Below are 27,309 nucleotides of genomic sequence, written 5' to 3'. Positions count from 1 at the left end.
AGATCTCGAGAGTGGGATCATTTTGATGAGAAGAGTCCAGTTCACTGAATGGGGAGGTGAGTGTCAGTGAGGAATCTTTGTTTAGTTAGGGTCACTACCAGAAAGATTTTAAATGCTAGTAACTTGTTCTTCTGATAGATACTTCTAACCACATATTCCTCACCTTGTGAATAGATACCCCAGCAGTACTTCCCTAAGTGTGGGTCTGTAAACTGACTTCAACCAAAAATTCTTGGTGGACCCAATGGGCAAAACTGCTATCTCAACAGACTTGCATGTCCATGCAGTAGTGCTTCATGAGTGTATAAACTGGCACCCATGCAGCAGCCTGGCAGAATGGCACACCATGTGCCAGTGCACTAGTAGTAACTTTGGCCCTAGTGGAATGAGCCTGCAAGCGTTCTGGGGGTCTGTTTTTGATGCAGAATACAATCCCTTGATAGGTGGTCTGTTTTTTGCATTGTTGTCCTTGCTTGCCTCAAAGAAATACACCAGGAGCTTATCATCCACACAATGTTCCCTGGTATGATTGATGTAAAACGCAGTGATTTTTTGGGATGCAAGCAATGGCGTCTCTGTTCCTCTTTGGAGGGATGAGGTGGAGCAAAGAATGCCAGAAGGGACATAGCCTTCCCATCATGGAACTGAGTGACCACTTTCGGTAGAAAAGCAGCTCGGGTCATCAACACCAACTTATCTGGGTACAATGTTGTACGCGGTGGATTGACAGCGTGCGCCTGTAGCTAGCTCACAAGTCGAGCTGATGTTATGGCAATGAGGAAGGAATCTTCAATTTTAAGAGTCTTAATGGGCAGCTGTGCAGTGGCTCAAAAAGGGTGTACATCAAAAAGGTAAGGACTAAGCTCAAGTCTCAACCTTGCATCACAAAAGGCTTTGGCAGAAACAAGTCTTATAAACTTTTTAAAAATCTCATCATAACAGGTGATTTAAATAAAGAAAGCTGATTGGGCAAATGTAAAAAAGCTGAAAGCCAACAAATAGCTTTTTAATAGGGCCCAAAGCAAGTCCTTGCTGGGCCAGGGACAAAATTAACCACACTTCAGAGTGACAAATGGCTTCATAGTTGATCAATTTTGTGGGTGCCACAAATCAGTCCAGACAGCTGGCGTAAACTGATTTTGTAGAGGGATGCGTTATCGCTAAGATGATGTCAACTACCTCAGGAGGAAAGTGAAATTTATATGTCGCCATTCAGTCTCCACTTGCGGAAGTGCAGATTGTGAAGACTTGAATGGTAGACCACGCCCTGCTACTGCGTCAGAAGATCATTCCAAAGTGACAACTTGATCAAAGGGCAGATGCTCTGGTACCACACTCTCCTTGCCCAATTCAGTGCCACTAAGATGACATGCACCGGTCCATGTTTATCTAGTTTATGCCACCATTCTAATACCAAATCAGTCCTTTCATCAAAAGAACAAAGGAGTACGCTTATGCGGGCCAGTGCTGTTAACCTAGCAGCAGTAATGAAGCCTGTGTATCAAACAGACTAAGAACTCAAAAAAGCAGAACTTCCTTTAAAAAATGAATTTCCCACTGGCAGAAGTAAAGAATTTGTACATTTTAGTGTTAGAGCTGAAAATACAAGTGGGAATGGAGAAAATTAAAGAGGAAGCATGAACAAATCGAAAAATATAGTAATGACATACATGAAAAATAATAAAAAAACAAAAACGGCCCAAAAACACGACTGAGTATCCAGTATTTGTTCTAAAGAATTTAAAAATGTGAGCAAATAAAGTGAGATGGAAATGGAGTTCTGCACGCCACTTTTCGAAGCATTGCTTGAAATTGTCTTACATGAACTCTTTGATAAAGAAAGAATTTCTAATGTTCATGAACAATGAGAATGATTCTTAACTGGAGAGTATGCTGCTCAAGTACATAATGTAGTGGGACAGGTTGCGTTTGGGAATAAGGGTGGTAGAGCATTGATGTAGGACATGAGGGCTCACAGAGCTGTCCCATCTTTATTTGAACACTCTGCCATGCCCTGCCTCTGTGTGCGTGCTGACACATAGACCCAAACTGTGGTTGGGCTGAACACTCCGACCCTCCCGAGCTTAGGCGTCTGGACCTAATGGGGTCATCTTGTTCATCCAGAAGTGTCCATTCAGCCACCACACATAGTCCTTGAGTCTCCACCTGGGCATGGGTTACGGAAGGAGTTTGTACCTGTGACTTCCTTGTGGTGAGATGTTTCCACTTGCAATCCTGGCCTTTAGCTCAGGGCTTGCCCCAGTGGACCGCTTCTGCTGATGACTCTGGTGAGTTTATTTGTGGTGGTGACAGTGGTTCGACACATTCGTCTGGATTTTCATCCTGGGGTTGTTCCTCTATATGTAATGGAGCCTCCTGAGACTTGGCAATGTTTTTCTGAAAAGTGAGATATTCTTGGTTACTCACTCAAACCCCATTTTGGGCAGACATTGTTGTACCATTTACTACTGTGACCATCAAAAGGCAGCTTTCAAAGTGTGTTTGAGGGTTCAACCTCAGGAATCGATCCAGGATCTGGACTGTGTACCTACAATTTGATCGTGGTTGCAGAAGCCCATCTTCTTTGGGTGGAACAATTGTTTATGTTTAGAGGGGCTGGGGCCCACTGGAATGCCAAAAGGACATTGTCTTTGAAGGTTCTCCCAATCAGTAAGGTAGCCGGCACACACTGAGTAGTGCAATGAGCAGTATTGGAATATACTGCATCAACCCTTTTATGTCCTCTTATTGTTCTATACCTATATACCAGGGCAACTAGAATTAAGCGATTGTGTGACTGCAGCAATTTTCACGTAGTTATAGATATGCTTCATTTACCACATAATCCATCTGCCGCATAATTTTCAGATTTATACAAAAAAAAGATTTCTAGCTCAATCCTTTCAAATGTTAGTAAAAATGCAGTGACACTTATTGCTGTGAAGTGGAAGACCCTTTGCAAAGGTTGACTGGTCACCTTTCTGTACCTTATTGCTATATTTGAGTGTCAAACTGGAACTAATGTGGTGTAATCAATGCCAAGACAATGTTACCAAGTTTTAAAATGACAAAAGAATGAAGTACTAGTATCACAAAATATGCCGCATTAAGCCGCATATTTGACCTTTTCTTCGGGCATAATTTACTTAACCCTTCCGCATAATTTATACCCCCCTTGCCACATAATTCCAGTGGCCCTGCTATACAGAGGGCTTTGTTTATGGTTCTTATAAACCACTCCATATCCTCGCTAGGCTAAGGCCAGCATGGTGTAATCTTTTGGTGAAGAGACCCAAGGCTTTTGAAGTAATTTTGAAACTTGCTGCTTGCAATAGTGGCCCGTATCTATTTTGACTTCTCACAATGTGCTGCATGCTCTATGTATCTATACGTTTTAGGCTTTGCTTACTTAAAGTCAGTGGATGTGACGATCTTAGAGACTGAATACTTCATGCACAAGTCTATCATAACCAGTATATCCACTAAATGTCTTCCATTGTGAAGCAGGCAGGAGTCTGAACTTACATTGGACCACTATTTTTCACTAAGATCTAAAGTGAATAGGACAGGATCTTCTTCTCTGCCTGTAAGTTTGCAGAATTGCTCTTGGACAGTTGTCTTGACTAAGCCGTCCGTGTTCGGGAATCAAAGTGTCTCCCTTAGTCTTGGAGACATGTCCTAGTACCCTTGGTGGGCCTGCATGGTCAGCAGAGCTCAAAGGGCCTTAGCATCCGCAAATCTTTCATGCTACTCAGTTCGGATCTCACCCGTCACATCATTATGAGTGTCATTTGGCTTTGAGTTTGAGGTTTGCTAGGAAGATATTCCATATCTCTTCTCACATTGTTCAGAGGAGTATTTGTAGGCATTTAGATCATGGGAAGCCTGGATGATGTCTTCAATGCCGAGATGGAATGCAGACTGGAATATGAATTGGGTGTTTTTCTCTGTGTAACTGACATGTCGGCTTGCATTGACATTCTCAGCATCAGAGAGTCTTGAGATTGAGTTTGGGGGTTTGTCAATGCCTGGTATGTAGGAGACTGTGTAGCAGTATTTCTGGAGTTGCTTTACCCAACGATCTAATCCTGGATGGGAGTGTTGAGGTGATATTATAAGGAGGTGGGCAAGGGGTTTGCATCCCCACTTAATTTCTAGGCCCTCACTCTCTATTTGTAAATAGTGGACTTCGATGTCTGTTGGTGCTCTGCTCACAAAGTTGCTGGGCACCCAAGAGCCCTTGAAGTGCTACTGCAGTAGCACAGCCCCCAGTCCAATTGGAATTGCATCAAATACAAGATCTCTGTCTCTTTGCAAGTCAAAGTATTTCATAGCTGCATCCTGTAGAGACACTGCTTTAGTGTCTTGGCCTTTGATTTTGTGAGAGCTCAGAGGAGATCTGTTAAACACCCCAGAGTGGAGGTGAAATCACCAGAGTAATTGGCCAGGCTGTGGAATCTCTGCACTTCAGATCTGGTCAACAGGGCTGGCACGTTCTTGATGTCCTTTAATTTTATGGGGTCTATACTGATGCAGTCCTTCGAAAACGCATTCCCGAAATATTGTATTTGGTTCATGAACCATCCTGGGCTGGATGAGGCTGAAGTCAGGGATTCTTCTCAGGGCAGCATGAATTCTGGTGGTACCCAGCAATTGTCTTGGTGAATATCAGTGGTAATCACTGATATAAAGGCCTCCTTCCAGTCCTGGCAGTGGTTTTCGATGACATTTTGGAAGTTCTCGGCAGGTGAGGAGATTCCGAGGTTTAGTTTCCACCTCTAGAACCCAAAATATGTATTTGCTGCTGGTCTAAGAACAGGTGGTGGTATCCTGAGCTGAAGTCGGCAAGTTTGTAATCAATTGTGGGGGTCATGTGGTGCCCCACTGGTGTCTTATAGGAAAGGTAACTCTTCTGTGCCTGGCGGCAATGGGTATAATGGTCTAATCTGTATTAAGTGTGATGCTTTGATGCAGACAGGTGTTTGAAAGAGGACACACTTTATAAAGAACATCATCCCCAGTTCTTTGACTGAGAAGCAGCTGAAGTCTCTTCCCAATCCCTCTTCCATCACATAGGACTTGCATCAGCAGATTTATTGTGATGGCAACCATCTCATCTAGAAGAATTGGCATGTTTTGTCCACCCTACTCAAAGATTCTTATTTTCGTCGGAGGTAGCCTTGGTCTGGGTTTGAGTAACTTGAACTGTCTTTTGTCCATCACATTCACTGTTGCACGTAAGTTGATGAGTGCTGTAATAGGGAACCCATGTATTAGCATGTTGGCTATGGGTTGAGGTTTTCTTGATTTTGACAAATCTCAGGTGTAGGAAATGAGAAATGTTTCCTCTTCATTGCCATCCAGATCAGTGCCAAAGGTTGATGATAAGGTGGACTCAGTCAGTGGGTCCCTTCTTAGTGGTATGTTGTGCAATGACAACAGTCTCGCTAAGCCCAGTGAGCTGCTTCCCTTTGCAACCACTTCAGAAGAGACCAGCGAAGGTGGGTCAACTTCCCACAGTTGGAGCAGGCCTTCCTTTCAGCAGAGCATGGCTGTGGTGGGTGATGAACTGTGTTGCAATGGTCAGCTTTGGGCCACTCACAGTGGTTTGAGGAGTGAATATTCCTTTGACAGCATCAGTTGTTTCTGTTTTCCTTCGTGGAAGTGGATCTGGATTTAACTTGATGGTGTTTTGGGACATATTCATTTGCTTTTCTTTTCAAAGGTTTGATTGCCCTAACCAGTGATTACGCCGAATTGCACCCTTGGCTTCTTCCTCAGAATTCAGCACAGATGGTCTTTTATTTACCTACTAAAAGTGGTTGCGGGGAGTAAAACAATTCATAATCATACTTCATTATTACATACCTTAAGGACCACAGACTCCGAATTTAGGTTTCTCAATTTATTATAAGGCCAAGAATAATAAGATGTATGCATATCGCAAAATCAATGAATATGGATACAGAAAAATCAATACAGAGCCGATTCTACGACTATAAGTGATTCCGCCTAAAAGGCAAATTGTGATAAATTCCAGTCAGGAGGCAACACAAAATAGAGCTGGAGTCCAGATCTTGTTTCATTCGAAAATAAATAAAATCTGTCCCTACACTGTTCTAAAAGGGGATCCTACCTACTGCCCTTCCATCAGTTCCCAAAAGGTGCCAGCATGTATTAACTTCCTAAGAAGTACTCACGTCATACAGGTGAAATTGCTTAAGGCTTGGAGCTCGTTCTAGGATGCTCCTTTCTCTCCGAAAGCTAGCAAAAGTCTGAATACTCTGTCCCTGTGCATCATACAAAATGGAGTTCGATTGTTACTGCGTCATTTCTGTAAAACTTTCCATTACAACTTAGTCTGTGGCAACTTTCAAAATCCAATTAAACCATCTTTGTTCTGCTTGACCTTGGTGCACAGATAGGCCAGGCACAGAAGGCGTCCTCCCTTTCTTGCTTCCAGCCATCTTCAAAGACATTCCGGGTATCTCCTTAATTCACAGAATAATGATGTTGCCTTTTTGCACCTACAGTAGGACGAGAACATTCTCTTTTCTCGAAAACAAAATGCATTTAATTATTTCTTTCTCAAGAGGCCACAGAGGTACGAAAATAACTACGATCTTGGGCATAAGAACTCGGGCAGCTTAACTAAACACAGTTACATTATGTGAATATGATATCGTCCTGTACTATATATATGCAGGCATTGCGATACATACATGATCATTACTATAACGTTCGCTACAATGAATGTTTAAATTATTCCACTAAATACATTTTAATGATCATAAACACTGCAAACAGTAGGAATACACCTGAGTGCGTTTTAACCATGAGTATAGTGCAACCATACAATATAGAGTGCTGAAAGCGCTCTATCACCAGTATGAATATAGCATCAAGATTCATCTCTGATTCATGCACTATTAGTATCCTAAGCACACACAAGTTGCACCCTGACCTCCTCTGCCAAGTCACTTTCAGTGAACATGCTGGCCAATTCCATCAGACTTGCATTAACACAGTCTATTGACTACCCTTACAATTGTCATGCTTAAGGAAGCTTGAATCCTTCATAGTCTGGGTTGAGTTGGGGGTATACCTGTGTATTAAATGCAGTAACTGTGCAATTATAGTCATCATCTGTATCCGTATTGGCAAGTTTTTGACCAGCTTATAGTCAGGGCCATTAGAATATTGTGGCAGGGGAGAGGGCTAAATTATGTAGCAGGGATGACAAAATTATGCGACGAGAAAAGGCAAATTATGCAGCATAATGCAGCACATTTCCTGATAGTATTACTTTTTCATTTTCAAATACATCAATAAGCAACTAAAGGTGACCAGGGGATCTTTGCGAAGGGCCTTCCAATCTTCAGCCACACGTGTTGCTACATTTTCAGTAACTTTTGATCCATTAGAGCAAGAAACAATGTTTTCATAAAATATGTGAATTATGCAGCAGATAATAAATGGCAAATGTGACAAAGTTCGAACTATGTAGAAAAGCATTGGCCACAGAGGTTCATAATTTCATAATTTCAGTGGTCTTGCTTATAGTTACCTTCTGGACAAAGAGCAGTAGGAATGAGTGCTTCATAATGGCGTCTGTTTCACGAGGGGCTCACAAGTAGCAGGTTTTCAGCACACCCACCCATGTCTTCCACCCTGGCGCTATGCTGGCTAGATATGATGCTACTGATGTGTTGACATGGTTGGCTTGGGCCATCTACTCAATCCTGTGCCTTATCTCCCATGGTACATGCAGGTGTTTATGTTGTTCAGGCATAATTACTGAAGTTGTAGGGATTTCGATCCAGTCAGTGTTGTTGAACTGTCTCATGATAAGTTGGAATTTTTGTTGTGTGCTTCACGAAAGTACACCCTTTGTGTCCTTTGTTTGGTGTTCGCAGTTAAAGAAAAGTTAAAGCTAAATTTATTGTCAGCAGTCCTCTTTATTTTTTCTTTCTTCTTCCCTTGCAAGTCCATGCTCCTGTGATGTGGTGCAATCTCCTCACAGCCTAGACCTTTCTTTAACACCTTTCTTTAACACTCTGCACCCAGCAGGCGTCTCCCAGGCTACCAAGTCACGCACAGCTTGCGGTTAGGGGTATGTGACTCTATGGAGCCTGGCAGTACAAGCTCATAATAGTGTGAGGCAGACTACCTCCATCGCGGTGATGACGGGGTCTCATACATGATACCTCACTTCCATTTTCAACACCTCCCAGAGGCTGGCATTAGTTTGAAGGGAAGAGGAAGCCTCTTACTTCACTGAGGTAGACAGGCGTGGTGGCATGTAATGACAAGCTTGGATATGTGTGTCGCTTCACTGCAGTGGTGCAAGGGTTGCACCATTGTGCACACAATCCTGAGAATTCCATGTTGGCTAAACCTTGCCACCAGAATTTGGAGGGACAAGTCTTGACCTGTGAATGCGGTGGGTCTGATAGGGAGCCAGAGCAGCTCCCAAAGAATAGCTCACTAAGAGGTTTTGTGTCAGGACCAGAGTCATTAGTCCTCCTTTATTTAAATGCTCAACCACAAGGCCTCAGCCTTGTAATGAGTGCTCATTGCTCATCTCATCATGTGGTGGTGGCTGGGTGACGCGTATGAAGATGACAATGTATAATATATATATATATATATACTCTGCGCTGCGGAGATCAAACCTTCTGCCTTTGTCGTGAATGTAAAATAGACATACAAGTAGATCCATATGATTAACATCTTTCACTGAATGAATGCTGGTAGGCTAGTAGTTCAGTGGGAAAGGCAATGCAAATAAGTGGGGACACAGATCTCTGACATGTCAATCTAAAATCTCATATCTCACCTCTGATTGAGTCAGGATAATTTGCTTGAAAAGAGTGTCAACTTTGTCAAATGGGTTTTGTGGTTATGGATGCCCTGAATTATTAAAGTTTTCAACTTTAGCAAACCCTGCTAGACACATATAATTCTATCTTTGTTATCGAAAGATTGTTGGAAAAAGTCTGAATGATTCATGGGAATGAAGATGCATTGATCATGAAGGTGTAAGATTCTGGAGACTTACGATATGCAGCTGGCAGTTGTTAGCACCCATCTGTTGGAAATAAGAACTCCTCCGCACTTGTGACTTCCATATTGCCTTACACTGACCAGCCAGGGCCACTCCCCTGGCTGGACACTACCATCATTAATGTTCGGCATCAAATGAGTTCCACACTCTATAAAAAGACAACAATTAATTTAAATCACTTACAGAAGTAATCCTCAACAGAATCCTCACTGATACAATCAAACAAACAAGTTATTTACTTTTGGTAACACTCTTTCTGATGGATACTCTATCTAACTACAGATTTCTCACCTTTAATATACTCCCCGGGTGGATCTGGAGAATTCTTCAGCAATGTGCCCATGTGCCAACGGGTGGCGGCATGTGGATTCACAGTGACTCAGTACCCCATTAGTAATGACGGACCGAAACCCCATTTAATTGCCACCCCTGTGTGCTGACATCAGTTTGTTAAAGTTTTTTCCATCTACAACCTTTGACAGACACAGAGCACTTCTAACAAACTTAAGGTGACGTTCTGAATACTAGTGTGGAACCTTATTAGGATGTTCAGGAGTCCACTCCACATAATGAGAAGGAGAGAGGGCAGTGAGGACGAGGGTGAGCAGTCAAGAACCTGTGATTAAATAGAGTATGCACCAAAAAGAGTAATATGGAAAGTATGTATCTTGTTCTTCTCATACATATTTCTAATAGCAGATAATTTTATCACCTTTAGAATAGCTACCAAAGCAGTACTTCCCACAAGCAGAGGGTCTGGGGAGTGGACTCAGACCACAAAGTCTGGCAGGAATGAGGGGATTAAGTATGCCATTCATCGGACCTGGCAGATGTCCAGAACCGGTATCCCACTTGCAAATGCTGCTGCAGCAGCCTTGGCTGTGGTGGAACAAGCGTGCATGTTTTGAGGCAGTTGCCATTTAGCCTGTGCATAGCAATACCTGATACGGAGGACTATTCACCTTTACAGGGTCCTCTATTGCCATCCCTTTCTCTGCATCAGTAATCTCACAAAGAGTTCATGTCCACCCAATGAACTTTTTTTCTGTGAATGTAGAAGCCTTCTCAGGGCCGAGCCCCCCTCTTTTGATTGGTGAGGTGAGGCAAAAAATGTAGGCAAGGTAATGCATGGTTTACCTGCTGTGAAAGGGTGTAATGACCTTGGGCACGAACACCACTAGTCCTCAGGATCAAATTATCCAGGAAAAAGGTGATGTAGGGGGACTGTACCTAGTGCACCTTGGGGCAATCAAGAAAAGAGTTTTTAGTGTCATGAGTCTCAGAGGGCAGCTGTACACCTGCTCAAAGGGGCAATTAGAAAAAGAATTTTGAGTGTCACAAGTCTCAGACGAATTTATGACGGGATTCTTAATGCTTTTAGCGTGCATGCCTTCGGAACACCGTCATTAGAACGAACGCGTCTTTAGCACACACTCATTCAGCACACAAGTCATTATATCTAATTGCCTTTGAGGGGGGCGCTAGATTTTGGCTTAAACACGTCACAACAGGATTTAAATAGAGAGGGCCGATCAAAAAAACAAAAAAAGACCAAAAGGCCTGATATAGCCTTTAATTGTTGCACTACATAGTCTTACTGAGCCAACAAAGACCATACAGCAACACATCTGAAAGTCTTGTCTGCAGAGGGTTAGCATGCGAGGCACCACACCAGGGAAAGAATTTCTCCTAGCAGAGACAGATTTTGTCAAAGGGCATCTATCTGCACGGATGATATTGAGTATTTTGGTCGCTTACTTGAATGCAGAAAACTGCCACTACTCAATCTCTAAGCATGAAGGTGGAAGTTGCGGGGATTCCGGTGCAGGACCCACCCATGTAATTGAGACAGGAGATCCTCCTAAAGTAGACGTCAAATTTCAGGATAAATTTGTAGACTCTTTGTGTACCATACACTTCTGGCTCAGTCTGAGGCAACTAAGATGACTTGGACCCGATCTGCCCTGATCTTCCTCAGAACTTTAGGCAAGAGAGATAGCAGTAGATGCTCAAAGAGGAGCACTATGTCCAATTGAAGATGGAATGCATCTTCTAGTGAGATTTCTGGAGGAAACACCAGAACGCAAAAGTCTGGACATGCATGTTCTCGAAGATTGAACCAGGGCACACTCCACTGATCGAAGGTGGAGACACCTCTCATGGTCCACCAGCTGATGCCTGCTCAGCTCATCAGCTCTAGCATCCAAAGGTGCTGCCATCTGGTTGACAACCAGAAAGATGTTCAGCTGGGCCAACCACCTCATACACTTAGGGCCTTCAGTCAGGGGATCTAAGACACCACTCTGCCCTGTTTGCTGAAATACCAAATCTGGCCTGTTTGCTGCAATGCCATATAGAAGTGCGGATGACTGTGCGTACCTGAAACAGCCTCACCTTGATAGATGAAAGGAAGACTTTCAGAGCCGGGGGGATCATATAAAGCCCCAGAAGGTTTATGTGGAGCTGGTTCCCGACTGGAGACCACCTTCCCCAAGTGTCCCTCCTCAACTCAGCAGTGGTGTATATGTGTCAGATATTGGGTTTATGGTTGGCAGCGGTATGAACCCTGACAAAGCAGGAACCAAAATCCTAGTCAGGGTAAGTCAGATACACACCCTAAATTAACTTGTGCTCACCCTCTAGTAGCTTGGCTCAGAGTAGTCAGGCTTAACTTAAGAGGCAATGTGTAAAGCATTTGCGCAACACTTGAAACAGTAAAACAGTGAAATCACCACATAAAAAGATAAAAAAATGCCACACCTGGTTAAAAAAAATAGAACTTAATTTAATGAACAAAACAAGACCAAACTGATAACAATCTAATAAGTAGAACCGGAGTTATGCATTTTTACAAAAAACTTGAAATGTACTGCTTAAAAGCATAAAACGCCAACCGGGGCTATCTGGCCACGCTTGCCTGGGACAAAGTAAAATGTTCAGGCCGACCGTGATGGTGCGCGTGTCGGATACAGGGACCAGCCTTGGTCCGCCGCAAAGTACCTTGTTGCGCCATTGACGGATCTGAGATGCGAGCAGCAAAGGGGCTATGCGTTGTCGTTGAGCATCCAGTTGAAGACGATGAGTCACACAGTCGGCATGTGATGTTCTGGATCCTTGCAGATGCATTGGCAATGTTTGAGTTCTGGCTGAGCAGCACTTTATACCCATTTCCAAGGGCCTAATACTGGATTGGTACCACCTGGCAGGGCAAGACTCTCAGACGGCAGAGTCCAGGTGCTGGGAGTCGTTGAACATCTTTTGCGTCCCTGAGACTTCAAACAAGAGGCAAGCAGACAAGCCCTTAGAGTCACTCTGGGATCAAATGGTGTAGGTTCAGTTCTTCTCACACAGGCAAGGAAGGAAATGCAGCAGGCAGGTCAGCACAGCAGAAAAGTAGTTCTTCCAGAGCAGCAGGCCAGCAGAGTGGCAGCTCTTCAGCTGCACAGCAGTCCTTCTTCCTGGCAGAATATCCACAGGTCCAAAAGTGTACTGAGTTGGTAGGGCCAGAAATCCAGTTTTTATACCCAGTAGTACCTTTGAAGTGGAGGAAACTTCAAAGAGGGGCTTTGAAGTGCATAGAGATACTCCCTTACTGCCTTGGCTCCAGACTCACTACAGGGGATTAAGCAGTCTTTTGTGTGGGGACAGGACATAGCCTATGCAGGTGTCAGTGTGAGGCAGTGCCCAGCTGCTCCCTTCCACCCTGCTCAGGAGGCCCATCATGACGTGGATGGCCCATCAGTCACACCTAAGCTCTCTTTGTGTGTGGCTGTCTTGAGCGAAGGCCCAACTGTCACCCACCCTAGACGTGTATTTGAGACAGGAAGCAGACACACAGGGCTAAAAGCAGAAAAATGGTAACTTTCAAAAAGTGCATTATTAAAATTGTAATGATAAATTCGACTTTACCATTAAACAGGGTTCATCATTACAATTCCATAGGTACTAAACATGACATCTCTACCTCCTTCCAATTGGGAATGTCACTTATTAGATGTAACAAGGAGTTCACAATCTTAACCTATGGGAGGGGTAGCCCTCCCAGTAGTAAAAAACAAACTTCTGTGTTTTTCACTACCAGGACATGTAAAACTTAAAAGTACATGTCCTACCTTTTAATTACATAGCACTCTGTCCTATGGGCAACCTAGAGCCTACCTTAGGGGTGAATTAGTATAATAAAAGGGGAGATTAAAGCTTGGCAAGGGGTTTTACGTGCCAAGTTGACATGGCAGTGTAAACTGCACCCACAGGCTCTACAATGGCAGGCCCGAGACATGTTTTAAAGGGCTACTTGAGTGAGTGACACAATCAGTGCTGCAGACCCACTAGTAGCATTCAATTTACAGGCCTTGGGCATATATGTTGCACTTTACTAGGGACGTATAAGTAAATCAAATATGCCAATTGTGAATAAACCAATGTTCCCATGTTTAGGGGAATGAGCACATGTACTCTAGCACTGGTTAGTAGTGTTGAAGTGCCAAGAGTCCTAAAGCCCACAAAAACAGATCAGCAAAAAGTGAGGCAATTAGTTGGGGGAAGACGGCTAAGGCTGGCAGGTCTAACAATCTGTCACAACTCTCAAGTTTGGGTTGGGAAAGGACCGCTGTCTCCTGTAGGTCCGACTGGTGCTTATCAGCCACCACTGAAAGTCCTTAGCCAGCTCCTGTGATACTTGAATGGGATCAACGAGTCATCCTGGTTGCTGAGCACACTGGAATCTGATGTTCCACTGCAAAGTCCACATGTACCTCTTAGTGTCCAGGGTGAGGAGGAGGCATGAGGCAAGCCGTCAATGGAGCCTCAGAAGGAATGTGCCTGAAAAATCCGCATTATATCCTCAAAGTCTCACACTTGCTACAACAATGAAAAGGCCTTGCATGCCACTGTTTCCAAGCTAGCCCAATGAATAAAAACCTCTGTGTGGGGTTCAGGTGGGACTTTGGCGTGTTGATGGAAAAACCCCAAAGTTGTCAAGAGTTCTGCAGTTATCCAACAGTAGGCCATGGCTGAAAGCGATTTGTTCATGTAGAGCAGACAGTCGTTGAATATCCATGACCTCAAAGGTGGACAGCGGCCCCTGACATCCTTTTCATACACACATTAGGGGTCAAGGTAAAGTCAAAGGAGAGCATGGCAAACTGAAGTGTTCTAACCCCACTACAAATCGCAGATAATGCCTGCAGAACTGCAGGTTGGGTCCATGAAAATATGCGGCCTGCAAGTCCAGGAACGCCATACAGTCTTCTGGGTCAATAGTGGATATGATTTAAGCCAGAGTGAGCATTTTCAATTTGTAGTTTCTCCATTTAATGGGCTTGAGGTTGTGTAAGGACCTAAGCAATTTGTCATTTTTAATTATGGGCAAGTAGCCCAAGTAGAATCATATTCCTTTCTCCAAATACAGCTTCAGCCATCGTCAAAACACTTGGTCTGCTGCTGCTGTACAGGCTGGGGGGCTGATATTGCTGGTAAGCTAGCCCCCTTATACAGGCCCTACATTTCCTGTACTGTTGGGGAACTGCTTGGCTGAAGACAACAGCCCCAAAGATCAGGTTGTGGCAGGACTGTCCTTAAATCGTTTGAGCAGCAAATCAGCCTTCTCGTCAAACAATCTGGATGTATCAAAAGACATGTCAATCAAGGAAGCGTGGACATCTGAAAACCCAGTTGATCACATACAAGGTGCCTTCCAAGGACATCACTGGTGCAAATAGCTCTTCCTATTCAGTCTGTCATGTCCAAGCCAGCTCGCAACACATGCTTAGTTGCGTCCTAACCATTCTATATCATTCTGTCCAGCGCAGTCTTCATGTCTTCTAGGAGGGGAACATCCTTTACAACGCAGATGTTACCCCGCAGTGCAGTTACGAAGCGTCTTTTACAACGCACGTCGTAACCACGACTTGCGCTGGAGGGCGCTCTAGGCTAAGGAATAGTAGATTTACTATTCCAACACCTTCCCTATTGTACATAGGCTGGTGTTGGAATAGTAAATTTAACTATTCCTAAGTCCAGCACCCCTACAGCGCAAGTCGTGGTAACGGCTTGCTTTGTAAAAGACGCATTGTAAAGTACCGCGATGTAATACATCGCGTGGTAACAACGTACATCCCTTCTAGGATGGCTAGCCAGATCTTGAGATCTTGCTCGCTATGTCTCATAAAGCATGGGTGTACCAGCACAGAATGCACACTACATTTATATAGCTTAGGGCCAAATGGCTTAAAAGAACATTTTCTTTCCATATATATTGATATATTTTGGCTCTTTCCAGAGGGTTGGTTGGAAAACCATTTGGATTGACTTCACTCATTGCTGCTGTAGTGGTATAGCCACTACCATGGATTGGGACCGCGTGATGACCTTTGACTACCATCGTTTTAATTGACTTTAGGTGTTTTAGTTTACTCTATCTAGAATGTACAGCATCATGTAATCTGCACTTGCATGAACTTGTGATTTCTTTTGTGTCTCCTTAAAGCTTCAGAGTGGGAGTGTTTCACAAAGTAGAATAGGCTTGACAGGAACAGAACATGTGGGATGTGCATTTGAAAGCATGAAAGAGAGAAATGTGTGGAAAGTGCTTCTCGGTCTTGGAGTGTAGTGTTGTAGGCAGTGGTGCCCAAATGTGCATTATGCTGTACATTGGAAAATGAAGTGTGTGGTGCTATAGGCAGAGGTGCACAAATGGGCATTGGGGTTGTACATTAGGAAGTTTTATGACGTTTTTACTATTGTCTTTGACATGCCGTCATGCCATCTTGAATTCTGACTCTTGAGCTCTGCACACACAAGCAGGCCCCCAGGTTACTCACGTTATTTAGGTTATTCATGTTCAATATTGTTTTCTGTACTTTTGGAGATGTTTTCTACTTTCTCAAGCTTCACTAAGATAAGGGGTTGGAACATGTGGAAGCGCAGAAGAATAGGTGAGAACTCCTTTGCCTTTGCAATGCTTATGGGAGATTGGCCATCTCCAGTGCGTTTCCTTGGCACAGAGGAGGTCTGCTTGGAAACTTCTAGTACATTTGTATGATAAAACTGGGGCTTCTTAACTTGGAAAGCAGGATTTTGCTTTGGCCTGCAGGGACAGATGTGTCTATTCAGTGTGGCAGTTCCCGGCTTGTGGAGTCTCTTGACCCCAGGGCTGTGAATCCCCGGTCTGGTGTGGAATATGATGGTTATTTCAGATGGTGAGGTATTTTCTCTGATTATTGGCACTGTGATGCTTGTGTGCACATTCAAGTCTCCAGTGGATATAATCATCTGATATATTCTGTGTGTATATCTTATATCTTTCCATGGTTTCCTTTGCTGATTACTTGTATTTAACAGTACCTATATTTTGCATCTGACGTCCAGTGATATTATCAATATTATCTGCTTGTATTTTATCATATGCATTTAACAGTTGCATTTGCTTACTTGTAAGTGTGTTAATATTGCTTGCACGCACACACACACACATATATATATCTATATATATATATATCTATATATATATATATATATATATATATATATATATATATATATAGAGAGAGAGAGAGAGAGAGAGAGAGAGATATATAGATATATATAGATATATATTCACTGAAAAAAACATAGGTTTCACACCAGTTATAGTTAGGAATTAGCATTTAAAAAACCTATTAAATTCACTGAAAAAACCATAGGTTTCACACCAGTTATAGTTAGCTGGAAATTTTACTGACATAAAACCATTGAAATTCCCACGTTATAGTTAGTTGGACTCACTATAACTTGCGCGCCTGCAATGCACTGCTGATGACGTCACATATTACATCACTCATGACATGGTCAGTGACATCACTCATGACATCACTGATGACACCATCCTTGTGACACACTGACAGACCTCCTTTCAGTGTAATGTAACCCTTGAAACACATATTCAAAAATAGAAACTAACATTTTCAATAAAATGGAGATACCCATACCAGTTACAACAACCAAATCAGTAATTCCCCCATCTATATACACATCCACTCATTCACCAACAGTTTTATATAGTCACTCATACATATACGCACTCATCATATGTAGTGATACACCTATACATCCTGTTACACACGGACAGTCATCCAAAAGTTACTCACACATGCAAATAAACTATTGAACATCCATTTATTTGCATATACAACTATACACACACTACCACCTTACTTCTAAGGAAATTTACACATACTTACTCTCTTAAACAATCACTTATAGAAACACATACTTATTTAAACAGGAACTCTTACAATCTCTCGCTCTCACATATACTCACTTATATACATCAATACTCACATATACTAGATTAAAACATATGTAGTTACTGATAAAGACACTAGTGAGACAGTCATTCACTCACTAACACACACATATACACACTCATCCACCCATACAGCCCTGCACATATGCTGTCTTCAAAACACATACAGTTCAGTTCATAATCTTTTATTCGGTTACCACTTATTTGCAACCATAAAAAGTACAAATTTAAAAACATTTAAAAATAGGTAGAAATAAAAAGTAATTACACAGAAAGAACATGTTTTCAGTCAAGAGCTTGTCGTATCTTGATGGTAGCTTTTAAAAAGATAACTATGCATTTTGCGGAATACATTGAGTCCAAGAGTTGCAGGGAAAGAAATGCTGGGTGACATGACCTAAGGCCAAGTGAACGGAGGAGTGGAAGAATCCAGGTTTTTCGTGGTATTTTATAATATGTACAGAAGAAAGTAATATGTATTGTTGATTGGGTCGATGCTCCGTCACATGGACAGTTCATATTGTCACTCGACCAGTTCTATATTTGAGGAAAGGAGACCAGGCGAAAAAAGTGTTAAAGCGAAATCTTGTTAAAAGAAATTTTTCGTAGTTAGACAAATAATACAATAGATAAGGTTGGATACCTTTGATGGGTTGAATTGCTTGAATTTGATAATTGAGGGGTTTTACAATCTCAATTGAACTACGAAGTTCTCTCAGATGATCCATGGTTATTTTCTTTAACTCTTTTCTCGAGATGTCCTCCACACTTGGCGGATCGTCAAAGTAGGAGCTATGACCAAGGTCTCTAAAAAAGTTCCCCACATAAGCTAACCAGGGAATCCTTCGCCAGTTCGTTAAAGCCATACAGTCCATGATCAGCGAACGTGTTAGGTGACACTCTGGTTTTGACCATATGCGTTGCCATTAGAGAATTGGTTGAGAACGAATGTTGTCAGTGATGTAGTCCATACCAAGCTCATTGTGGGAAGCATAAAGCGGGGCACTTTGTGGGAGAGCCAGCAGGTATTTGACAAACCCGTTCTCTACTGTTTGAATTTGATCTATTGGGCCATAACCCCAGACACCGCGCCATAGGTGGCCACACTATGGCATTTTGCATAATAGATTTTAAGAAGTTCTGGGGGAGCAGGTTTGCCGAGTTTCCTAGAAAAAGAGACCAGGGCCGTTGTTGCTCGCTGGAATAGAAGTTTCCTGCTGGCCGTGGCCTGGCGCCAGCTTAAAGAGTCATCCACCAAGATCCCTAGATATGGGTAGGCAGAGGTTTTTTCCAGCCTTGAGTTTTGCACAAAGATTGCTTTAGGGTTCTTGACCTTGGGGCCGATGTGCATGGTAAACGTCTTTTTTATGTTGATTTTGAGGCCAAGTGAGCCCATAAAGGAGCAGTACTTATTAAGTTGCTTTTGTAGTTGATTAAGTGTTCTGGCAATAATGACCGAGTCGTCTGCGTAAAGCAGCGTTGGTATAGGGTGATGATTGATCTGGGGCAAATCCTGGCTCCCTTCTAGCATGGCCAACTCAAGTCCATTGGTGTAAAGATTGAACAAGAAGGGAGCCAGTGCACATCCCTGTCTTACCCCTTTACGGATGGAAAAAGACGTGGATAACTCGCCATTGACTCCAAATCTGACACGTGCCGTTGCGTCAGAGTAGAGTTCTCGGAGGAAGACTATAAGTGCTGGGTCCACCCCAAGATCGCTTAGAATAGCCCAAAGTATGGAATGCAGGACACAGTCAAATGCTGCACTAAGGTCAACATACACAAGAAAGATGTTACCTCCTTTGGCTGCAGCATACTTCCCTATCAAAAGGGCAAGATTCAAAGCCTGCTCCACAGTTCCAAGACCCTTCTGGAAGCCATATTGCAGGTCGGTCATGATGCTATTGGTCTGGGCCCAAGTTTGTAATCGATCCAGTACCACCCGGCCCGCAACTTTGCCCATGGAGTCCAGAAGGGAGATAGGCCTGTAGCAGGCAGGGTCATTTCGATCGCCCTTTTTAAACATAGGGAGCAAAATAGACGTTAACCATGACTCTATCAACCCAATTGATGTTGCTGCAAACAGGACCTGAGTAAGAAGTGGTGACCAGAGTTCAAAGTTGTGTAGAAAAAAGTCCAAAGGAACGCCATCAGGCCCAGGAGCCTTTCCAAGTTTAGACGCCTTGAGAGCTTTAACAACCTCTGCATGAGTAAAGGTTATGTTAATCGGGTAGCTGTTCATCCCCGACATGTTGCCATTGCTCTGTTCATCCCCTCATGGGACTGGTTGGAGGGTTCGAAAGATTTTGGAAAAATGAGAGACCCATTCGTCTGCTGTAACAGCTACATCTAAATGCTGTCCCTTCGAAGTGTCGGCCAAAAACGGGGATCTAATAACTTGCCAGAAGAGAGCACTGTCTTTATTTTGGCAGCTAAGATGTAACTGCGCCCAGAGGTTGTTCTTAATTTCTCTCCTGTGTTCCATTCTGGCGGTGTTATAGAGTTTCCTTAAGTTGGAAATTTCCGATCTGTCCCTCAGCGGTCTGCGGAGGGCAGCCTTTAGGTCCGAAAGAGCCTTTCGACAATTTGCGTTAAACCTTCTCTCTGAATTAGATTTTTTGTTCCTAAGTTTACCAGTAAACTTCTCTCTGATAACCTTCAGTACTTTCTGGAAACTGGCCATGATTGTTTAGGGCGAGGCGTCAATAGATAGACAGTCATGAACCCATGGTCTGGCTTTAACAAGGACCCGTTCAGTAATTGCAACTGGGTCTACCTTAGCCTATGTAACTGTGTAGCCGTTCTCTTTGTTCATGGTTAGAGAGCTTTGTGTTAGATGGCTGGCGATAGTAGAATGCAAAGTAACATTTTTTGGGACAATTGTAACGCTGATGGGAAAGTGATCACTGCTCACATCTGTCCCTGTGTAGAAATTGGCCACTTGACCCTTCAGGGTCTGTGAGGTCAAAATATAATCAATAGTAGTTGTAAACCCCCTACCGTGGAACGTTGGAGAGAAGTCTATTGGAGGTTCTACTAGAATATTTGCGAACTCAAGGTCTAAAGAAAAAACGGACTCGTTTAGTTTGTTACCGCAGGTAGAATGTACAAAATGTGACAATGGGTTGCCGTGTTCATCCAGCAGGCCACAATTTCCATTTTTGTAATTTGTACATAGCGCAAGATTAAAATCGCCACCCCAAATCACATATACTGTAGTTGGGTATAAAGCATTTTGCAAGGATTCTAAAAAAGTGTTAATTTCACTGAGCAATTTTATACAATCCGTTATTTCAGAGTTATTATAGTAGTTAACCAGAATAAAGGTACTATTTTTGTTAAAATTCATTTGCAATATTTGGTAGCTTGGATCTTCTTTAAGCTTACGTATAGTTAAGGGAGACAAAGTATTAGCAACATAAACAGCCAGACCACCCTTTGGTCTGCCCATGACTCCTTGAATGGCTGGGATAACAAATGTTTTATAACCGGCTAAGTGATGTGGGATGGTTGACCAGGTTTCCTGGAGACAGACTATCTGATGTTGTGTAACCGTGTCCAGCCACGGTTGCAACATTGTTTTGGTTCGCAAACCTGCAACATTCCAGAACAAGATTGAAATGCTCAGATCTACGCTAGGAGGATGGTCAGGTTGCTGCAATGGTAAAATTTCAGATGGTGGAAGATCTGGAGATCGCATGAGCAAATGCTCTGTTGAGGTCACATAACCTAACGTCTTTATATCAGTATCCTCAAACTGGTGTAGATTTACTGCGACAGCTCCAGTAGGAGCCTCCGGGGAGTTGCCTGTCCTTTTTTTTATGTTCACATGGGTAGAGTCTATCAAAGGTCCCATTGCGTTACTTATTGTGATAGGCGATGTTGGTTGTATAAAAATTTTGTGTTTAGACAGGCTTGGTTTTAAGCCGGGACTAATGAGAACATCATGGGTTATAGGGACCTGGGTCATGCTTGTTTTAGTTGTTAGCGGTCAGTCTACCATTTCCAGACAATCATAACGGTTTCTGGTTGGGAAGCCCTGCCAGCCCTCCATGGGGAAATGGGGCCTTCCAGTAAACCAGAACTGCGACTGCCAATCCTGTGGGTGCCAGTCTCTGTTCCTGTTTCTATGGCTATAAGCCACCTGGTTCCAATGCCCTTCAAAGGGTTGTTGCCAATTTGCGGTGGGGAAGTATTGATGGGTATTCACCGGAGGGTAGAAAAAAGAAAGACGATGAGCGTCGATTCCACCCTTTTTTTTCAGTGATGGCCAAGAGCAAATATAGTTAACTGTGGTTGGATCATCACAGTTTACTATAATGCAATCCCCCTGAATTGATCTTCGTCCCTCCCCTATCCAGGTCACTCTGCGTACTGTAGTTATTCTACTGGAATGCCGGGGCTGTAATGGTCTGTTTAAGCTTAGCCACTGCAAAACTTTATTTTTAAGAGACCAAGAGGATTCATTGGTCCCTTCAGAGAGTTCGGGGACACCGGTAAGAATAACCGTGTAGGGGGATGCCTCAGGTGAAAGATGTACTGGGTGTCTTGGGCGCACTCCCTTTTTTACTAACTCTGAAGATTTTGTTTCCAATGTTTTGGAGGGTAGAGGTGTCTGCTTTTTGTTAGCGGGTTGAGTAGTGCTTTTCACAGGGCCTTGAGGGATCTGGGACGGACCAATAGACGATCCAGTTAAGGACGCCCCTACATCAGTGTTAATCAGATGAGGTGCTGATGAAACTGCATGATTAGGTTGTGTAAGAGATGAATTAGGCACTACTATTGGTTTACTGCTAGGACCCAATTGGGCCGCTTGTGGGGCTTTTGTTGGAGGTTTGGATTTCCCCCTCCCCTGTTTAGTATGATCTAGACTGATCTGGGTAGATGGTTTAATAGATAGTGACGCTATCTGTTTTTCTAGAAGCCTCAAACTAGATTCCAGGGGTTTTAGATGTTCAATGAGGAGTTCCCTGATGGTGGATAATAGAAATGGGGTGGTGTTGCAGACTGTACAAAGGCCCTCGGGGTGGGAGATTCTAATAGAGTTTTCGATTAGATTCTCCCTAGTAATGTTAATCGCTGAGGGATTAATAGCTTTTGAAGTACTAATGCTAAGATGGGCAGGCTGGGAAGACTGGCCCTCCCCTGACTCCAGGGGAGCCTCAGATCTAACTAGGTTACAGTGTTGCTTACTGTTCCCCCGTTTAGGAACAGCACCCTCCCTGACCCCACGAAGGTGCTTATCTAGAGATGTTTCCAGCGTTTGACAAAGCTCTAGATTAGGGGTGGTTTCTAGGTCCACTAACGAAAGGGAGTCAGATGATTGAGTTGCAGAAAGATCCACTTAGCAGGGAACTGTGTGGATATCTGCATTAGTATTAGTTGGTAAAGTCAATATAGGCATAATAGGGCCGTGCTGAATGGGAAAGGCTGCAGTGGCCAAAAGGCCCATTGAGGAGCGCTTTGCGTTTACAAGGTCCAGGGATACTCTGCGCTCCAGCAGAGAAATTCTCTGGTCGATGACCTCGTTTGTTCGTGAGATAAATTGGTCTATCGGCCCTGTGAGCTGGGTAACGCTTTGGACAGATTTGGTATTTTTCCTGGTTCCTCGAGGCATTATGGACAAAATCCCCGGGCGCTCCCGCGACGCGGGTGATGACGGTGATTTAAAGCGCCTCCTGGCGCGTGCCTGACGTGTCCGCCGCTATGCCCGCTGGGAAAGATAGTCCCCCACTCGGCGGCCGCTTGGTTGTAAATGCGGCGGCGGGGGGACTACGGGGCAGGGCCAGCGGCAGCTAGGCAAGGTTGTGGCAAGTAAGTAGCAGTAGCAGTAGGCAGCAAGGGAGTTTACAGCGGAGCGCCCGCTCCAACGCTGTAAATGTGCAAAAGCGGAACACCAAACAGTGAGTCAGTCACCAACCCATGCAGCCACTTATACACAAAGTGAAACACTGATACATATATTTCAATATTTAAAAGTTACTCGCTAATATATGTATTCACTAAGATACACTTAATAAGGCAGTTAACCAATCAATTTTTTTTTTTTAAAACCATCCATTTACACACTTATTTAACCATTTATTCTTCCATCGACCTTTACAAATACATATATAAAACATATTTATTTTTCAGAAAGACACACATTCACTGGATGGTGTCATCAGTGATGTCATGAGTGATGTCACTGACCATGTCATGAGTGATGTAATATGTGACGTCATCAGCAGTGCATTGCAGGCGCGCAAGTTATAGTGAGTCCAACTAACTATAACGTGGGAATTTCAATGGTTTTATGTCAGTAAAATTTCCAGCTAACTATAACTGGTGTGAAACCTATGGTTTTTTCAGTGAATTTAATAGTTTTTTTAAATGCTAATTCCTAACTATAACTGGTGTGAAACCTATGGTTTTTTCAGTGAATTTCAAAGGTTTTTTAAATGCTAATTCCTAACTATAACTGGTCTGAAACCTATGGTTTTTTCAGTGAATTTCATAGGTTTTTTAAATGCTAATTCCTAACTATATATAAGGCCCCAAACCTATGTTTTTTTCAGTGAATTTCAACGTTTTTTTAATAGCAAATGTCTATAGCTATGAAATGTAATATTTTAGAAAATGAATCCTATATTATATTTCTATTTAAAACATTTTTTGAATGTATATTGTTTTATTTTTTTTTTCCCTGGAGCGCTCCCGGTGCGCACCCCCGGTGAGCGCCCCGGAAAGCGCAGTCTTTTGAAGCGCCCCGGTGCGCGAACCGGGAAGCGTCCCGTTAGCGCCAATGTCGCGAACGAAAACATGATCGTGACGTATCGCGTAGCCGCGTCCGCGTAATACGCACGGCGTAAGCGCAACCGGAAGCACTCGAGCGAATACGATCGCACAACGTAAGCATCTGACGCGCTTACGCGACGCGCCCCGGGGCGCGTAGCGTAAGCGCGTCGGGTCATGTGACCTGAAAATAACACTTTTTATTGGTTCATAACAGTTTTGGTTTCATAATGATGAAACCCCTGGTCTTGTGACCTGAAAATAACACTTTTCATTGGTTCAGAACAGTTTTCTTTTCCAAATGATGAAAGACCCCACCTTTTTTCCTCATTCTAACTTTGTGCTTTGAGAGAGGTAGACCTGCAGTTATTTCAGTAGAAAATAAATGGCTACATTAGCTGCAGCTGCTGGATCTTCTGGACCACCACCACCACCACCACAAGGACCACCACAACTTCACAGTGGTGGAGATCAAGAAGAGGAGGAGGATGAGGAGGAGGAGGAGAGGAGATTCGTCCGAGAGGACAATATTACCTACAAACCTAAAGAGCACATCATCTGGCAATTTTTTTCAATCCCCAACGACAAAAAAAAAGTTAATGCGCCTAAGGCAACCTGCTTAATATGTCATCAGGAGCTGTCAAGGGGGAATCCCAACAAAAAATACTCCTTCGGCAACCACACAATGATCAGACATATGCTACAAAAGCATCCAAATAACTATGCTAGGGCAGAGTTCAGGGAACTGGCCAGAAACCCTGTCCAATCTTCTGCCAGCACCTCCCAAACTAATGTTTCCACCCCATCGGGACCGGAAGTTAGGGAGATGTGCTCCACCATACAAACAAAGTTTTCCAATTTTAAAATGGTTTGTATTTTTTGTGGACAAACAATATGCTATGGAGAGCAATGCATCACACTTATTAACCGTGCTTGGGATAACCACAAGTGCCCAAGGAAACATTAATTTTTTCCGCTTTTTTTTTTTGCTCCTGTTGAGCCCTTTAGAATTCCCTGTTTTTTGTTTCTCCCCTTAAAAAATACAAAAAAAATAAAAAATGTTCAGAAAAGTCAAAAAAGTAAAAAATGTTCAAAAAAATATATAAAACAACAAAAAGAAAAAAACTGTTCTTTTTAGAACTACCTCCAATTTATAAAAAAAATGATACATTTTTTGAAAACTCTATCATTCTTTTTTCCCCATGGTACGCTCCCCGGTCCGCTCCCCGGTACGCGTACCGGGCGCTCCCCCCGTGCAAATCAAAAAAAATATATATTTTATTTTTGCCCCGCGGGGCCCTTTTATGGCCCCCACATCAAACCTAGGGGGTCAGGGGGGGTCTACTCTGCCCCCTTATGGTCATTTCCCCCTTTGTTTTTCCCACCTCTTGTGTTTCGATTCTACCGAGACACAAGTTGGCGGCCGCTCCGGACTGTTTCGAATGTTTACAGACACCTGAGAGCCAATCAGCTTTCCGTACGCACCTCGCGTGGCGCGCCCAGAGCGCTCCCCGGTGCGCGTACCGGGGCGCTGCCATAGATATATATATTTTTTTGAACCTAAATTACTCAAAAACCACTGGAGCACATATCTTGAGACATAGCAAAGGCACATCGGGCTACCAGTCCCTACAATTTTGCCAAGTTTGGTGGAAATCCATTCAGCCATTCGGTCTAAAAGTGAGTTTGACCTCCCCATGGAAATTAACATGGGGAAAACACGTTTTGGGACCCCCCTTTTATCTGGGCCCCCGCTTGACGAATCCCCCCCAAACTTTCAGGGACGAACCGGAACGTAAATGAGCAAATTTGAGGAAATTTTCAGGAAGATTCGTCAACCGGCGCCAAAGTTATTCACAATAGAATTTTGAGAATTTGCATTGAAAAAAATCCTAACTATAACTACCTACTGGCGACCGCCAGTAGGTAATATATATATATATATATATATATATATATATATATATATATATATATATATATATATATATATACATTTGCTTATTGTTTCATTTGACACCTGAGAAAGCCTTTCTGTTAAAGAGTGTTGCACAAATAAAACCCCATGCTTTATTCTGAAAACTGTGTTTTGGTGTGCCTAATTTTCAGGTATTTTCTTGCTTTGCCATATGTTTGCCTCCACGTTGGAGAGCTGTATTTCTTTTAAATAGGAGTGCGAAGCAAGAAAGGTGCCTAAACCACCAGGCTTACAGGTGTAGGATGCTTTGTCAAAAAATCAGTATCACCAGGGGACGAACATGGCGTAGCTCAAGAGGCCATCAGAGTAACAATAAGGGCTTTGTAATGGCAGTAGATGCCCAGATGAGGGTGGCTCTTACTGGAGAAATTCATTTATCAAATTCACCTTGGTTTTAACAGTAGGAAACTCTAGGTCTAGTACTTCTGCTGCTCTTCATCCTAGTACTGCAAAAGAGACACTTTCCTCCCTTGGTGGCCCCATTGGTGATAAAAAATGAGTCGTTATATCAGTGTAATGAGGATGGAGATTTCTTGTCATCAGAGTCATGTGGGACATTAACTATGCTCTGAACCGTGTCAGAATCTGAATTCAAATAAGATTTGAAGTCTCTGATAGTACTGGCATGGAGGATTAGAGCATAGATGCATAATGACTGGTTGGGCTTACGTAAACTTGTAGTGCGACATAGGTGTAGGCGTGGCACCACCCTTGTTTCAGTGGTGGTACCCAGCATCAGGATTGGTTTCAGGACCTATGAAGGAACATACAAGAACATAGAAGCCATGGTAGAAGTCTCAAACTGCATTGGTATGGACCATGGATAGGTCACCAAGAGCCAGCCCGGTGAGGACCCACTGGTGGAAGCTCTGTGGGGCCCGGAGATGCAATGAAGGAAGACAAAATAACTTGATACAGGTGCATCATGGCTTCTTTAAAGGCTGCTATCGGCTGTGGACTCAACAGCAGCCTAGGGAATTCGGGCATGCTGGGAGCAGTTCCGTGGCCAGGTCTGTGTCAGTTGATGCCATGGGGGTAAGGGGGTAGGGTCCTTAGAATGAAATCCTTGCTCTTTCTTGCCACACTTCGAATTGCAGGATGGTTTCAGATTCCGCTTAGCCTTTTTGTGCTTATGGCAGATTTTCAGCTTACCAAAAGATTTCGACCAGGAACTGGACCTCACGCAGGATTGGCCTCTTGAAGAGA

At 43.3% G+C, this 27,309-nt stretch overlaps 1 protein-coding gene across 2 annotated transcripts in view; it reads right to left on the bottom strand.

The window, feature by feature from the left end:
• The window catches only part of LOC147703583 (uncharacterized), a 1,699,045-nt gene that overhangs the window by 1,121,886 nt on the left and 549,850 nt on the right, over positions 1-27,309 (bottom strand). For both annotated transcript variants that reach the window (XM_086931923.1, XM_086931924.1), the window contains exon 10: positions 9,062-9,215. In XM_086931923.1, coding sequence (XP_086788049.1) covers positions 9,062-9,215 — 154 coding nt within the window. The remainder of the gene's footprint in view (positions 1-9,061; positions 9,216-27,309) is intronic.

Source organism: Lissotriton vulgaris, chromosome 7, assembly GCF_964263255.1.
Source record: "Lissotriton vulgaris chromosome 7, aLisVul1.2, whole genome shotgun sequence".
NCBI lineage: Eukaryota > Metazoa > Chordata > Amphibia > Caudata > Salamandridae > Lissotriton > Lissotriton vulgaris.
This window is presented reverse-complemented; position numbering and strand designations above follow the sequence as displayed.